This window comes from Pseudochaenichthys georgianus, chromosome 2 (genome assembly GCF_902827115.2).
Source record: "Pseudochaenichthys georgianus chromosome 2, fPseGeo1.2, whole genome shotgun sequence".
NCBI lineage: Eukaryota > Metazoa > Chordata > Actinopteri > Perciformes > Channichthyidae > Pseudochaenichthys > Pseudochaenichthys georgianus.
Window position 1 is genome coordinate 8,364,315 of NC_047504.1, and position 16,564 is coordinate 8,380,878.

General features: G+C 42.7%; 2 protein-coding genes across 3 annotated transcripts in view; one reads left to right on the plus strand and one right to left on the minus strand.

Annotated features, from left to right (window-relative positions):
* LOC117459707 (MSL complex subunit 3-like) overlaps nucleotides 1-16,564 on the minus strand; it is a 153,747-nt gene that overhangs the window by 125,925 nt on the left and 11,258 nt on the right. The gene's annotated exons all lie outside the window — the stretch shown is intronic.
* Nucleotides 1-16,564, plus strand: part of LOC117459648 (E3 ubiquitin-protein ligase Midline-1-like) — a 52,268-nt gene that overhangs the window by 28,620 nt on the left and 7,084 nt on the right. For both annotated transcript variants that reach the window (XM_034100688.2, XM_034100679.1), the window contains exons 2-4: nucleotides 835-1,628; nucleotides 9,928-10,023; nucleotides 14,090-14,197. In XM_034100688.2, the coding sequence (XP_033956579.1) occupies nucleotides 903-1,628; nucleotides 9,928-10,023; nucleotides 14,090-14,197 (930 nt within the window). In that variant the 5' untranslated portion in view covers nucleotides 835-902. The remainder of the gene's footprint in view (nucleotides 1-834; nucleotides 1,629-9,927; nucleotides 10,024-14,089; nucleotides 14,198-16,564) is intronic.

Below are 16,564 nucleotides of genomic sequence, written 5' to 3' on the forward strand. Positions count from 1 at the left end.
GGCTTTTCCCTCTGAGGCATAACCAAACTTCAAATGCAGACACAAACTTATCCCACATATTGAATAGGTGACCTTCAGCACCAGGGTCAAACAGAAATGGAGGCCAAGTTCCTCTGCGGGGGAATAAATGGACATTTGCACTAATTACCAATTGACTACAGCTGTGCCTGCAGCTGCTGCACCCACAGTCAGAACTACACCCTACTGCCACAGCGCTAAGTGCTGAAACTTCAAAGGATCAACATTATACCACTCCCCTATGGTTCCATTCTCAATTACTGACATGCACAGTTTAACTTTCTAATCAAACCACGGGCTTCACAGAGGGCATTACCTTTACTGCAGAGAACACATGACCACACATTAACTGCTAATTTAAACACGCGGATACACTATTAAACAACATGGCGTCAGTCCAGGAGCTGTTGGAATGCGGTTGGAAGCGTGCACTTTTTGAAAACCCTTCCTTCGTGGTGCATTTAAGGGTCTGCTGTGAAAAACAGTCTTGTTAAACCGAGCTCAATCTGAACTAAAGTGTTGCGACTGCAAAGCCAGAAACAATACCGGTCACATCTGCAAACGTTGGTCAACACACATGCTGTGATTTGAAGACGTCATATTTTTTGAAGCTATTCCATTTGTCTAGTATTGTATATCAATTGCTTTCATGGTCCGTTTTCACACAGACTTCGATAATCCAGCAGTTAACACTTCCATTCTTTAAGTCTGCTCAGTGATCTGCTCCCTTGAGTTATAAAGCAGTAAGCCGTTTCACACCATTTAATCACAAATCCCTTTCTCTCCTTCCACCATCTCTCTGTCTCCGGCCTGCAGACAGCTGAGCGGCTCTTCTGGATTTCGCTGACGCTGCGCCTGGTCCCGCCTGGCCTCCTCTGAGCAGGATGGACACACTGGAGTCAGAGCTGACTTGCCCAATCTGCCTGGAGCTCTTTGAAGACCCACTGCTGCTGCCCTGCGCTCACAGCCTGTGTTTCGGCTGCGCCCATCGCATCCTCATCTCTCACTGTACCACCAACGAATCGGTTCTGAGCATCGGCGCCTTCCAGTGCCCCACCTGTAGATATGTCATCTCCTTGAGTCCTGAGCGTGGACTAGAAGGACTAAAGAGAAACGTGACCTTGCAGAACATTATTGATAGAGTACAGAGGGCCTCATCCTCGGCTGGGATCCCTCTTCCGCTGGCGTTGCCGGCGCCCCACAGCGGGCCCAACTCTCCCGGAGAGGAAGGGAGAGACCGGTTGGCGTTGGTCCCGTTCAGTGCCGCCATGTCCAGCCCGGGCACGCCTCCTGAGCCCATCCAGTGCCAGTTCTGTGAGCAGGACCCGCCCCAGGATGCCGTGAAAACGTGTGTGACGTGCGAGGTGTCGTACTGCGAGGAGTGCCTCCGAGCAACGCACCCGAACAAGAAGCCGTTCACCGGCCACCGGCTCATCGAGCCCATGCCAGACTCCCACCTCAGGGGGCTGCAGTGCCTGGAGCACGAGGAGGAGAAGGTGAACATGTACTGTGTCACGGACGATCAGCTGATCTGCTCGCTGTGCAAACTGGTGGGAAGGCACCGAGACCACCAGGTGGCAGCGCTGAGCGACCGCTATGAAAAACTCAAGGTAAGCATAGACCTTGGTTGACTTTTCTTTTGTTCCAAGTTCTTTTTAATGTGTTCCTTTGTGATTAATGTCTTTTTGGGATGATTTGGTTTTAAAAGATTTATCAAAGTTCTCTAAAACCTGAACTCTAATTAACCTGGAGTCTTTAACGGCAGATACATCAACGTTTTTATATTAATATTTTTGGACAGTTTACGCTCCATTAACACAAATGTTTTATTTTAAGCTGCTCTGCAGTATGCAATCTCCTGTTATCCTTACCCAGCTAACTCGATTATCAAGTGAGATTTTATCATCTCATGCTGATTTATTATCTCTGCTGAATAATTAAGCAATTAGCATAATCACTATATCCTGCCAGTGTGCCAGGAGGGTATTCAGAGGCATGCACACAGTGAATATGTGGAGTGCCATTAGTGACGAGGCATGGTGTCTTCAATGAGGCTGCAGGTTAATGAGCGCTAATTGCCTGCAGGGTGTAGGTGTGCTTAATTGTGCATGGCTATTAAAGTGTGTGTGTGTGTGTGTGTGTGTGTGTGTGTGTGTGTGTGTGTGTGTGTGTGTGTGTGTGTGTGTGTGTGTTACATCAGAGAAGAAGGGTGTGTTACTCTGAATGTCCACCAGATGCTTTTTCTAAAATAATCCCATAATACTAAAAAATAAAGAACATTTCTTAAAGGGATACTATTTTAGAATTGCATACACTTCGGGGTTCGGGTTAACCCCTTTACTGCCAGTTATGTAACTCCTATAACACAACAGATGCAGCCAATGAAGGTCACATTCTGATAATCCCATATCTCACAGACTTTCTCGCAGAACAATGGCCGAGAAAAAACAAAGCGTTTCCAAAGCGTAATTTACCCGGGGAACATTTCCATCAGTACCCTCTTGCACGCCGACTCTGAAAATGTTTGTTTAGCCTCGCTAAGCTTAAAATGCAAAGCTGTGGTTTGACTTCTATGAGAAACAGGTTTCTCTTTGACCAGAGGTTTGAAACACATGTTCAAGTGGGTTGTTTGTAATACTTCCTCAGAGCGGAGGCACAACTTTGGTGGTCTAATGGAAGAAACAGAAACACAGCAAGAACATCTTAGTTGTGTAGAATATGGTATTACTGAGACATGTGTACATGTAGCTTTGTTAAATTAGTAATAGAGAAAAACAATAGCCAAAAGCAACACTTGAAACGTTTTTAGTGTCAGCACTTTTCTTGTTTCTCAAGAAAAAGAAAATCAGCAAAAAAACATCCCACTCATTGATCTGTTATTATACGTCCGCTGCTGGTTTCCAAGTGTTTCTGCTCCACATGACGGGCCTGGCATCATGGCTGACAAGTGTGTCTGTGCCTCCTCATCTTGAGTGTATCAGCAACAGAAGAATACTTAGCGGGGAGGCTACAGGTCAGTGCATCATCTAATCATCCTGCTCCCTCCATTCATCCAGAGAGAGAACGCAACATAGTCAGCAGACCCAGCCGTTATCATACAGGCTAATGATCTGCTGTCATTTAAAAAGCAAAGCAATAGCAGATTTCTCGTCGCTCACAGGTGGCAACATATGGCCTGTGCGTGCAAACGAGACTCAACAACCATGATGCCTCATAGATGCATTATGTACGTACTCTGAATCCCTGCTGTGTACTATTACGTGCAGTTCAATACATGTTTCCAACCCCTGAAGAAATACACTAAGTAGAATTAATCCCATTATTAAAGGTTGCATGACACCATACATACTTGTGACTCACACTAGACATGTTAATTTAAATGAACTGCCTGAGGACATTCATTGTGTGTCTTTTACAGTTTGAGATGCTGAACATTAGTAGCATGTCCATCTCAACTGCAGAGAAAGAAAAAACGGTTTATTAACTTCCAAAATCCCAAACTATGCAATTACTTCAGCGACAGCCAACAAGTCAACCAGGATATTTATATATAAACCAAGTTCTGTTTGTGAATAAACCTAACTAGCAAAATAAACTATCACCACCGTTTTTGGCAACCATGTTTGTAAATGTTCATTAACGTGCACTCTATTGGGAACTTACTATTTTAACATGCGCTGTTTTCCTTATCAAATCTTGCTGGTTCAGTGAAATTATCTTTTTCTTTATTTATGATTGAATTAGGTTGAGGATTATATATAAAGTCGTAATGAGGACATTGCGTGCAGATGGAGAAACGCTACACGTATGACGGCTTCATTAACTTAACTGAGCCTACACACACACACACACACACACACACACACACACACACACACACACACACACACACACACACACACACACACACACACACACACACACACACACACACACACACACACACACACACACACACACACACACACACACACACACACACACACACACACACACACACACACACACACACACACACACACACACACACACACACACACACACACACACACACACACACACACACACACACACTATATGCTTATTTTTTACTTATTTTGCCGCATCTTGAATAAAATATATCTTAGGCTTGGGCTGAATTATGTTTTAAAGTAGAGCGTTAAGTTCTGTATGTTAGTTCAATCTTAGTTTACTTAATCACAGCGAGGCTATTTACTCCGTACGTGTCAAAAACATGCAAACAAATCCTGGCAGAAACACTAATCTCATCTTCAATTATGGTTATAATATAACACATGCAATCTTAATGTAATTGTTTTAAACTTTCAGCAAAACATGTCAGTTGTAAAATGTATAATACATGATAATTTAGTATGCTGAGATAGGTCGACGCTTTTAAGAGTTTTGTTGCAAATGGTCGGGGTTTTGAATGAGCAGAAACCGGGTAGGAAAGAAATGGAGGTCCCGATGTACGCTAATTAGCTCTGAAAACAACCCAACAGCCCTGCAATATTCATGCTGAACAACACATTTGATTTTTAATTCATAAGTACAGAAAACTTTGGGGGAACTTGTTAAGAGAGAAAGTGCTAACAGGCACGAAACACTCTCGTCAGGTAACCCAAATGGTTCAAACTTGAAATACTCAAGATGTCCCAGACAGCCCTTTCCCTGACATACGGTGCTTTCTCTCATTTTGGAGTCTGATAAGTCCAAACTGTTTTAGTCATATTTTCCAGACCATTTCATACACATCGCTCTTTGCACTGATCTTCTGGAATTTGAGATATCGCGTCTCAGCACAGGGGGGGGGGGAAGAAGATGATTGGAATAGTTTCCTTTTTTCAGTGGCAGTGCTGTGGTGTGTGATACGAGCCGTGGAGGTTATTGTGGGAACACCCATCCTTTTTCAGAGATAAAATTACCCCCGTCACAGGAAATTGACGGAGAAGGCGTCTGGAAATAGCTTTTAAAGTCCTTGGCTCTGGGTGTGAGGAGAAAGAACCTTGAGGTACAAAATATGAGCCCAGTTGTGTGTGTTGTCAGCTTTAGTTTCAAATCATAGGTTTGTTGTGTTTATGTAGTGTTCAATTGCAGCCGCCCTTCAGTGTTGGAACAACAAACGTTAGGTTGTCAAGTGGCAACGCGCACAATAAAACATGAACAGACACATAGCATTTCAAAGCTTTGCCGATAAGCACAAAATAACCTTAATGTCCTCCAGCTGTCTCATTCATCTGTTCTATCGTGGGTACACATTCCCTTACTTATGTTCCTCATATTGTATATATTATGTTGACATTTTTGACATCCTTAGTAATTCCTTAAAAAGCAGCCAAAAAAGTGCTAAAGCCAAAAGGGCAAAACATCTTTAAGTCTTGCCACAAATCCCTTATAATAACCAAGGTCCCTTTAAAGAGGCCCTATTACGCTTTTTGGGTTTTCTCTTTCCTGTAGTGTGTCATATAGGTACATATTATATATACATATTTGGTGCATGTGAATGTTCTACAAAGGCTTCAACCCCAAAGGGATAAATGCGAGAAATAATTTAATTCATCGTAATACATATACCGTATTTTTCGGACTATAAGCCGCAACTTTTCCCCCCATTTTTTTGGTACAGCTAACGGCCACTAGGGAACCTCCTAAATCTATGGATTTTACAGGTACAATTAACCACCTTTAACTCTACGGGCTCTATGACCGGTCCGCGCCCGCCACCTTTAAGCGGCGGGCTCCAGCAGGAAAAGCTGGAGGCCGGAAAAGAGTGAGACAGGTAGCGCGCCAAAGTAAAAGTGGAACCGAGAGACAGAACGAGAGCAAGACAGACGGACAATTTAGCTGCTGCGGCTTATATGCAGGTGCGCTTTATAGTCCGGAAAGTACGGTAAATCACAGCCGGTTTAAGGATTATAATGTTGGGGCTGGATTCTGCAAAATCCAGACTAGTGAATTTGAATAAAAAATGTCTATCATGTCCTTTGCCCCAGTTTTGTTAGAGATCCACCAGTTTGTAAACATCTCAAATAAAGCCCTGATTCTCTCTCTAGCCATCACACACAATCACAAACACCTCCGTGTCCTTTCAGTGTCCCCCAGCATAATGTTCTTTCCTTGTTTCTGTGTTGTGCTTTGCTTCCAAGTCAGGGCTACTTTCTTTCCAGCAAAGTCATCTCTCTTTCCCACAGACTGATACAAACATATTGTTTCAATTTACACATGCGTTCACTCGTAGGAAAGAGTGTGTCGAGCAAACACACCGTCGCCCAACATCAAATAGAGAACAACCTATAAACGTAGTATTATAGTTATTTACAAAAGTATAAAAATATCAAGAGCCACAAACACTATTTTTAAGCCAGGAGGGAGGCGTTCAGGATGAGACACATGCAAAGTGTGCCTCGGTTTCAAAGGGTGGATTCTGGGAGAGATCTGAGCGCTGCAGCACAGCACGATGCACACAACACTCACTACCTCTGTCACAGGAAGACGTCTGCTGCCATGAACTTCACTGAAGATCAGAGGCCTGTCAACAATCCTTTCTTTTAAAGACATGGCAGGTTATATATCTATGTATCTTGCAATGTATACGTTTCAATAGTGAGTTTACCGACACACCCTTAACTGCTGATACTCCAGTAACCACTGGAGGTCACCAAAAACAAGATGTATAGCTGCTTTTCCCCTCAGAAATGGAGTAGAGTATATAAGGGAAGTACACAATGGAAGTACTCACTCCAAAAGTATACTTAAAAAGGACTAGTTTGTAGCATTTAGGAGAATCTAGAGGTTGTGGATAACACCCCCTTTCCAAGTGTAAATGGAAAACTTAAGGTGGCTTACACAAAAGGATACACATTCTTAGTTTCAGGCGATTTTGAAAACATAATGCTGAACATAATATTCCATTTCTCCCTAAAGATCCCTGTTACGATGTGAGGTGCAGGTGAAAGAACGATACGTGGAGAGAGGGTTTTCTCGCAAAAATAAACAGGCGTTTTATTTTTAGCCTTCCACAGAAACACAAGCTGCATGCCTGGTGCTGCATTCACCAGCAAGGAACAAACACCCCTTCCCCTCTCTTCCCAACCACATTTATAGGAGACGGCCCGCCTTCCCACTCCAACCTAGCCAATCAGGTCATGGTTCTAAAAGCGGAGTGAAAGCTTAAATACAAAATTAAACACTGTTGTCTACCTTTAATAAAACCCTAAAGGCTTAAAGGTGGGGTAGGTACATTTGAGAAACCGGCTCGAGATCGCTAGAATTTGAAAATACACAACCGGAGAAAATCTGCCACTTCCTTACAGAGCCCCTCCTCCAACACACACGAACGCGCACATGACCAATGAGGGCACGAGATAAATTTGTGCCCCGATGGAAGGCTGACAGGCAGGTAGGCCATCCAATCCGTTTAACCGGGCCGGCTAAACGGATTGGTTGTACTTTTTACAGTATTACGGCTTCTACAGATGAACATTTTTTTATGGATTTTTTGTCAAAGCACTTCAGATATTCATTGCTATCGGGATGTTAAGAGCATTCCATGGAATATGACAAAAAGTGTATCTCGAGCCGGTTTCTCAAACTTACCTACCACACCTTTAAGTAAATTCATTATTGCATCGCCATAAATATTATATCTTCAAGAACAACAAGGTCTGCTTAAAACGGATAGTTTTTAACCTAATTGACACTCATAAAATCACACATTTCCTGACCAATCGCGTCCAAGACTCCGCCTACTCATACGGCACATATAAGGAGTACTTTGGAGGCGTGCTCCCCCTTTGAGCACTGGGACAAGATGGCCTCCAGGTCTGAACAAAAGAAATGGTGATTACTTGGTGCTTGTGTGTTTTACAGACTGACAAACGAATTTAGACGCATTTTATTAGTTTGTCTATGTAAACTGTTTTTATAACTTTAACTGAAATAAAGGCAACTCAGAAAAAACATGTACTACCTTTCTTAACAAACAAATAGTTAAGACCAACATGTTAGTGAGGGAGTGTGTGCGCTTCCTCACAACCCCCTTTTTATTTACCATACTGTTCCTTTGACTATATGTACTTGAATCGCGCCTCTAGTTTAGGGGTGTGAAATGATTTTTACAGGCGTGCAGCTCAACACTTTTAATCCAAATCTATTGGTTTACTGCGTATCTAAAAACTCATCAAGTCGACATGGCTTAGCGTAGTTGGTTCAGAGCAGAGATTAAACGACTTTTGGGTACACATCTGGCTTGCACTGGCAACGGAGAAGCAGGACAGCAGATAGATGGAGAGATATACTCAGGATAAACAAGCAGTGTGATAGTCAGGTGGGCGGCTGGATGGCAGAGATTAATACTAGTCGACATAGATGCTGAATATGTGGGTTAACCCCTTCATGACCAATTGTAACTGTGCATACAATCTACAAGCACACAGATGAGACTGACAGCAGGTTTCATTTTTTAAATCCCTGCTACTTCCCTTATGTCACAGGGTTACTTTACTTCCTGGAGATGTGCGTGTGGAGATGTCGAGTTTAGTTTCTCAACATTTGATGCACTACCATAAGCGTATACATGACTACAAATATATTCCGCCCTTTTCGCTTACGTTTGCATGCATTCGTTTCGCTGCATACACCGCTTAACATCTGCTGACTTATCGTTGTGATGCTTTTTCTCATCATCCCATACAAGCGTGGTTTATTTGTATCCCTATGGATGATAATGGCCATGACAGCGCCACATTCATCTCGGAGAAGACCTTTATGCCGCTTTTGATTTTGTGTGTCATCGGCGTATTAAGGCCACCCATCAAGCCCCCTAGTGCCTCAGCAGCACACACGCACACACAAATCCCACCGTCTCTTTCTGTGTCTACTGTGGTTGTCGTTTATTCGATAACTCCTTTTTAATCCTCCACGTAACATCTGAACCTGGCTGTGTTTACACTGCTGCTTAAAAAGTGGGAATTTAGCATAGCTAGCTAGTTTGCTTGCCATATTTGTTTGACTTTAGATGAAGAAAGTGAAGGATTTACCCAAATGCATGATGTGTTCAGGAACCTGGGCTTTCTAATCCAAGCTATGTTTGGTATTTGACAGTCGGGCCTTGCTCCAATTCCCTTTCCACAGCATTTTCAAAAACATGCAGGGAAATCTCAGCAGTTGTGAGTTGAAATTCTTCAGAAAAACAGTTTTGCACAGGAGACGTGGCATTAGAGCGGCTTAAGCACGCTCGGTTTGGCAATAACACGACGGTCTGGAAAGCAATAGAGACAGCTTGTGCCTTAGCGGATGACAAGCAGCAAAAAGGGGAGGGGAGATGAAAAGGAAGGGAGGAGCGTTAAGGGACAGAGCTGACGTGCCGTCACCTGTTTGCCGGTTCGTTAGCCGAGAGCGCTGCTTCGTGCTCTCATAGGGAAGGCTTTTGATGCCTAATTTGCCGCTTGGTCGGGTTTGCTCTTGGCTTGGTGCTCAGTGGAGAGGCTGCCCCAGTCACATCCTCTCCTAGAGAAGGCTCGTCTGTCGGAGGCTCGCACGGGGCAGGATGAGGAGGCAGTACAGGGATGATGATGATGGGTACCCGGCGCGCTCAGAGGTACGTGGAAACTGAGCGCACCTCGTCAGAAAGACGGAGGAAAGTGAGTTTGGGATAGGAAGGAAGAAGAGTTGAGGGAAGATAGTCTTTGTTGCTGAGGAATTTGCTCAATTTATCTTGTTTAGTTGTTTTCCACTTGCTGTTGAACTTTGTTGATGCATCACCTGAGGTTTTCTTACAACTTCTTGTGTAAGCAGAAAAACCTATATCTGTTGATTTACGACTCTGCCTTCCACGTCTGCTCCTTTGCATTTATTTCCCAGCTATTTATTTTTACTTTCTCCCTCTGTGTTGTTTTGTGTTTGCCACAGCAAGCCCTGGACTCCAACCTGAGCAATTTGATCAAGAGGAACAATGAGCTGGAGTCTATCATGGGGAAACTGATCCAGACTTGTCAACATGTCGAGGTGAGTCACAGCGGTCCTCGAACTGCACCACTCTAATATAGCGTCTCTAAACTGTCATCATGCTATGCTAACTATTATTTAAATACTTTTATATATAAAACATATAAATAGTTTTAATTCTACACTGACATCTCCTATTTTACTTGACATAATTGACATTATTTAGCCAACGGTTAGCCACAACATTAAAACTCTAAGAAATAATTATTCAATTTAAGAAATATTTGTAAAGCAACTGGTTTTTCTAATATTTGTATTATGATAAATGCGTGGGTTTAGCATTACTGAAGGGAATTCAGTGTAAAGCCTGCCTGTTCATGTTCCGCTGGCCCACTAAGGAGCTTTAAATAAAGCACTGCCACAGGGTTAAAACGCACTGACATCTTGGCTTAGAAATAATAGAGGCCAGCCTCTCTGCATGGCAGGCCATATAGAAACTGCAAGCAGAGAGGATTGTGATTTATTAAGCAGATTTAAAAACGTTTTCCTTAAGTGCAATTTATTTTGTATCTTTCGGTGTCACCATCCTGCTTAAATGTTTATAGTGCAGTCATTTGAAATACAAAAAAACTATTCTCACAAAAAGGAAACACTCCACTTTAAAAATGTATAAATAATGCTTTTAATCAAGAGAGAGCAAAGAACTTGACCCATTTCCCCCAGTGCATGATGGTCACAGCGTCACACACACCGTAGCTAGTGTACTGTGTGGGTGAGAAAAGACCTATTGCACGAGTAGAGCATGGCACTCGGTGGTGATCATGAAAAAATAAACTCGTAAAAATGCATAAAAACCTGCAGCTCTCCATGACATGCGTGGATGTGACTGGTTTCACACAGTAAAAGCATCGCACCGACAGCTTGCTGAATATTTCACATCTTCCCCAAAGATTCTCTGGAGTTTTCTCCTGACACTTTCTGACATTACTGAGACTCCATTTGTTGTTAAATGAAAAAAGCACATTGTTCCTTCAAACTTAGAAAGGAAAACTATAATTGAGAAACGTTGCAGAGGTTTAACTATAGCCACGATTGAATTCTTCCGGACCACACCATTTTACATCCTGGCCTTTCTGTATTGCTGGCAACATGTGGATCAATCGCACTATGCTACTATATAAACTGACATTTAGATGGTGTATCAGTGAAATGACCAACACACTACCAACACAGCTATTTACCCAGAAGGCCTTTGTCGGTGCCTGTGGAAAACGAAGAACATGTTAGCTTGTTTAAACTTTTTTTAAACTCATATTATCTGAGAACATGATTTTTTGTAACCAAGTCGTTTTTTTGCCTAAACCTAACCAATGTTGTTTCAATTCACACTCATGTTACAACCGTTCCATCTGGTTTGAATCCAATCCATTATCTAATCACAAATGGTCAAATATGGGTCAAATGCAGCAGTTGTCAGTGTCTGTATACAAATGCAATAAATAAACTGACTCCAAGTGAGGGGAAGTGAAGGCTTACACTGGAGCAAAGTCACACAGCTGAGGTCTCTGGCTTAATGTCGTAGAAAACACGCATCGTGTCACTAAATATATTGGACTAGTGAAGTTTGGGTGCCTTTCAACAACTTTGCATATCCTGCAGGACTGAGTCACTTATGAATGTGTGTGTGTGTGTGTGTGAGAGAGTTTCTGTGACTAAAGGAATCACGTAATGTCTCTACCAGGGAGCAATCTGTCATACTGTTCACATGCTCCAGAGGGCTCTGCCCACAGCCATTAGATGCTCCACATCTTTGCACATGATGTACTTTGGTAAAACACTGTGTGTTTGGCAACGTAATCATTCTACTGCATCAACCAATTATCGACTATTATAATGTTTGACACTCTTTGTCTAAATGTTAAAATATTAGTTATTACTGGAATGATTGGTATGCAAAGTGACCACAGTGTGTGTGTGTGTGTGTGTGTGTGTGTGTGTGTGTGTGTGTGTGTGTGTGTGTGTGTGTGTGTGTGTGTTTGTTTGTCCTTGCAGCCTTGTGGGCGGTGGTTCCAGTCAGATGAGCAATATTGGAGGACGTCATGTTTATTCATATTTCGTTTTTAATAATAAAATGTCAGGCAAAGTGAATCAGCGAAGAATACTTTCTACCGTACTTTTCGGACTATAAAGCGCACCTGCATATAAGCCGCAGCAGCTAAATTGTCCGTCTGTCTTGCTCTCGTTCTGTCTCTCTGTTCCACTTTTACTTTGGCGCTACCTGTCTCACTCTTTTCCGGCCTCCAGCTTTTCCTGCTGGAGCCCCGCCCATAGGCCCGGCCGCTTAAAGGTGGCGGGCGCGGACCGGTCATAGAGCCCATAGTGTTAAGGTGGTTAATCTTACCTGTAAAATCCATAGATTTAGGAGGTTCCCTAGTGGCCGTTAGCTGTACAAAGAAAATGGGGAAAAAAGTCGCGGTTTATAGTCCGAAAAGTACGGTAGTTTAGTTGGGAGCTTTTGATGACCCAAAGGTCTATATTCAAAGAGGCTTCATACCCTGGAAGCCCAATATATTAAGATGTGTATAAAGTATGTTAAATGTGTACAACAGGCCACAAAGACATACCATATATACATGTTTTTTCACAGAGTAAGCCGTTCAACATCTCCAGCTTCCCAGGAGCAGTCACAATGACATTGGAGGCTCCAATTAGCAGTGTTGAAAAGCAGATGCAGTGGCGGTTTCATTATACGGCTTAGCACGTCTTCACATACTGAACGCTTTGTAACCCAGGTGGCAAATTGTTTCTCTTGGCAACACAGGCCCAGAAGAAGCACATAAATGCCGTTTTAAAAGGCCACGCTGAGGATATTGAGGAAGTCCTGTCCGGCCCTTGTTTGGCTCGGTGTAGGAAAGGCAAACGACTCCCCGTGATGTCATTATTAAAACACCCGTCAACATGCGTGTGTGTGTGTAACAGAGCGTATGAATAACTTGGTGGCTTGGCAACACTCACTGCAGACTTCACTTTCATTGCTCCCCGTGCTATCGCTTTACCACAGCGAGAAGAACACACTTTACAAGGTGCTGAAAGGAGCTCTAGGAAATGACCAAAATGAGAAACTGCACATTATGGTAGGACATGCAGTCTTATAATTGCATTTGAACAGCTTTTATAGCACACTGTAAAGGCTCCAAGTGAATCAAACACCCCGCAGAATGCAGCTGCATGCTGGTTTTCCTCTGAAGACCCTCATGGCGAGAAAACCCTGGATAAAATCAGCACGGCACTTTCCCAAACACCTTCCAACTAAACTAAACCTTTTCCATTAAGTTTCATTGCCATCATTGTTGGGGTTGAACCCACTGCCACCACACTTAACATCCTTTAATATAAAGTTACGACCGCAATAGACTTTAGCTATAAAGTCGGTTTCTACATTTGAACGTTTTTACAACCCTAAGACGTGAATTTATAACAAAGATTGAATTTTAATCTTGTTTTTATCGGATAATGTGAACAATGATAAATGTTTCATTACAAAACACTATTATTTCCAAACTCCAAAATGTCTACCATGGAGAAAAAAGCTACTTCTTTGCCTAAATCACTCCCTTTTTCCCCCAACAAACCAAGCTCCAATAAGATGGTCAGTCAGGCAAAAATTACCCAATGTCATTGGAAATCGATGATGGTAGAATTATAAGCCATAAAGTATCGAATGCCTTTCAATCTAATGGTGGACGAGTGGCTAACACTAAAACTGGGATACTGACAGCTCTAGAGCCTCACAAAGATAATTTAAAAATAAAATACAAGCTATTAAATTCTATTTTAGTCCCACACTGATGTCTGGTTCTTCTGCATATTCCTGAGTGTCATGTCTGCTCTCTTTCTGCTTACTTTACTTGTCACTCATCCCTCCAGCCAGCGGGAGACAAAATGGCTGAATATGGCTCGTCTTCCTCAAGTACTTGCTTCAGACGCTGGCTGACGGATGGAAATGCCATCCTGTCCCTCGGCCGACATGTTGCATAGCCACTAAATGCATATATCGCTCTCTGTTCGCAGCATCCATCAGTTTCTCCCTTTTTATTTAATGCTCTGTGTGTGAATTGGTTCTCAGGTGAATGCGTCCCGTCAGGAGGGCAAGCTCCTGGAGGAGTGTGATGTCCTGATCGAAATTATCCAGCAGAGGAGGCAGATCATCGGGAGCAAGATCAAGGAGGGGAAGGTGAGGTGAACACGGGGGCGAGGGAAGACAGTTATTTAGCTTTTCTGTCTATTTTATACCCACATTTCACTTTAATATCCTTTCTTAGCTGTGACTACAATGTGTCATCTTCTTAAAGGCTTCCATGCAGTCTTGTCAATTTCCTGTCCCACTACAAACAACATTAATTAATTTCACCATTTCCTCACATTCAATTATCATCAATGGGACGATGTGATTGGATTGCAACAGACTGCTAATGTCATCCTCTTTGTTCCTCACTATTGCATCCCGTGTGCGTTGAAAGCACTCCAAGTCACCATCAGAACCCATTTATCCGTCTATTGCAATACTTTGTTACAACCACTTGACCTTCTATGGTGGGCAGACGGCAAACTGTTCAGCCGCCTCAAATTCAAACCCCTTCCGATCGCTGCGAACAGAAGGGAGAAACTCTCAGACCGGCCCAAACTAGAGCATACTGTATGGGACAGCATGTCCCATACAAAGCCGGATATTTTTGTCTTTAAAGCTGCATCTAATAAGACACGAGACCCACGAGGGATTGATTTCCATTGTGTCATTTGCACTTAATGTTTTGTATCACTTCAGAGAAAAGAACTTGGATAAAGAGGTATTTATTTTTAGTCCAACAGAACAACATTTGGATTGAAATGACGTTGGGTTCTCTAGCAGCCAAACAGCTGATCAAAAGTCCTTTGACCTCAACCCAGTCACTGACCTCAATATGTCTCTTTACATCTCCGCTCATACTGGAGGGAGAAAGGAATGAAACTGTGTGGAAAACGAGGGGAAATTAAGTCCCTGATTTGCGTGCAATAGAATCATCATAACGCCATGACAACCGGGTATCAGCACGGACATGGGAGAAGCTCAACCCACTCGTTACCGTTTCCTATTCAATCTCATGAAGCTTAGACGTGCAATCACAACCATAGCTCCTCTTACTTTCTCCACGACATCGAGAGAAAGAGGTAACCTTGAAGTGTCTGTTTCATGTAGACTCAAAAGAAACCTTTTATACAAAACCTCAGAAAACAGAAAACAAGAAGGAGGGCCAGAACATATGAGCCTCAGTCTGTGACACTGACAGTGTTGGGAAAGTTCACTTTCTACATGAACTAGTTCAGTTCACAGTTCACACATTTTAAAATGAACTAGTTCAGTTCATAGTTCATAATTCAAAATGTTGAACTAAAGTTCATGGTTTCAAAAATGAACTAATTTATAGTTTATAGTTCTTTTTTCAATACGTTGCTGCGAGCTATTATTTGTCTCCTGTACGATGTTAATGGGCCATTTCAATTTTTACAATATCCTCAGAGGGCCGTACAAGTTATTGACCTCTGCTTAAAAAAACTAAAATCACAGCCCATTCATTTCATTCTGTGCAAAGAAAAAGCAACCTCTTAATCCAGATATCTCACCATGACTCGCGTATGCATGCACGTGCAGGGTGTGGCGTGACCACCAACACAGAAAGATATGGACACAAGATGTGTGCAAATGTATTTAGTTTCCTATCCATGTGAACATGGTTTAAGTGGGGGGGACCTAACCTCCTCTAGATGGGTTCGGGGGGCATGCTCCCCTGGGAAGATTTGTTGCACTTTGAGAGCAACATTAGGAGATCTATGGACACATCTCTCAACACCCAAACACAACTGTAAGCAGATTTTCTTTTAATTTATGGATATTTGACAAATCACTCCCCTTTCAAACTGTATTCTTCTTTATTAATAACTGTCATATAGTATTTTATACCTGTTTACTTTATTCTCTTATTTTTTTTATAACTATAATGATCATATAAAGATGTGCCTTTACCTCACTGGTTGTAGACAAAGCTTCTTATATTCGTTAGCATAGCTAGCTAACCAGATGCTAATGATAACAACACAGTTATTGACTGTCTGATCAGTATGACAGATGAGCAGATCGCCACTGGGCTTTCAACTAAAGACACAGACACGCAGAAACTGCGGCATGTGTATGGATTTATCGGTACTGCAATTTCTGAAGTGCTGGAGTGGCGTTCTGGTGCTCTCCGTCAGAACTGCACCCCTGTCAGTCGAGACATATACCACGTGATGACACGTTAGGCTCGTGTTGTGTTCAAGGACCCTGACCTTGGCCAGGAAAAACAGGCACTCGCTTGTTTAATTTTTTTGCGGTCTAGATTTCTTTAATTTTTTAATTTTTTGCGTGCGTTTATAAATTACCTCGAGGGCCGTACCAAATTGTCTCGCGGGCCGTATACGGACGGAGGCCGGAGGTTCCCCACCCCTGCCGTAGAGTCTCACTCTGAGCGAGTGCTGCTGCAGCTGCTCTCGGCTTAGTCCATACTAATTCATTCATGCATTCAAT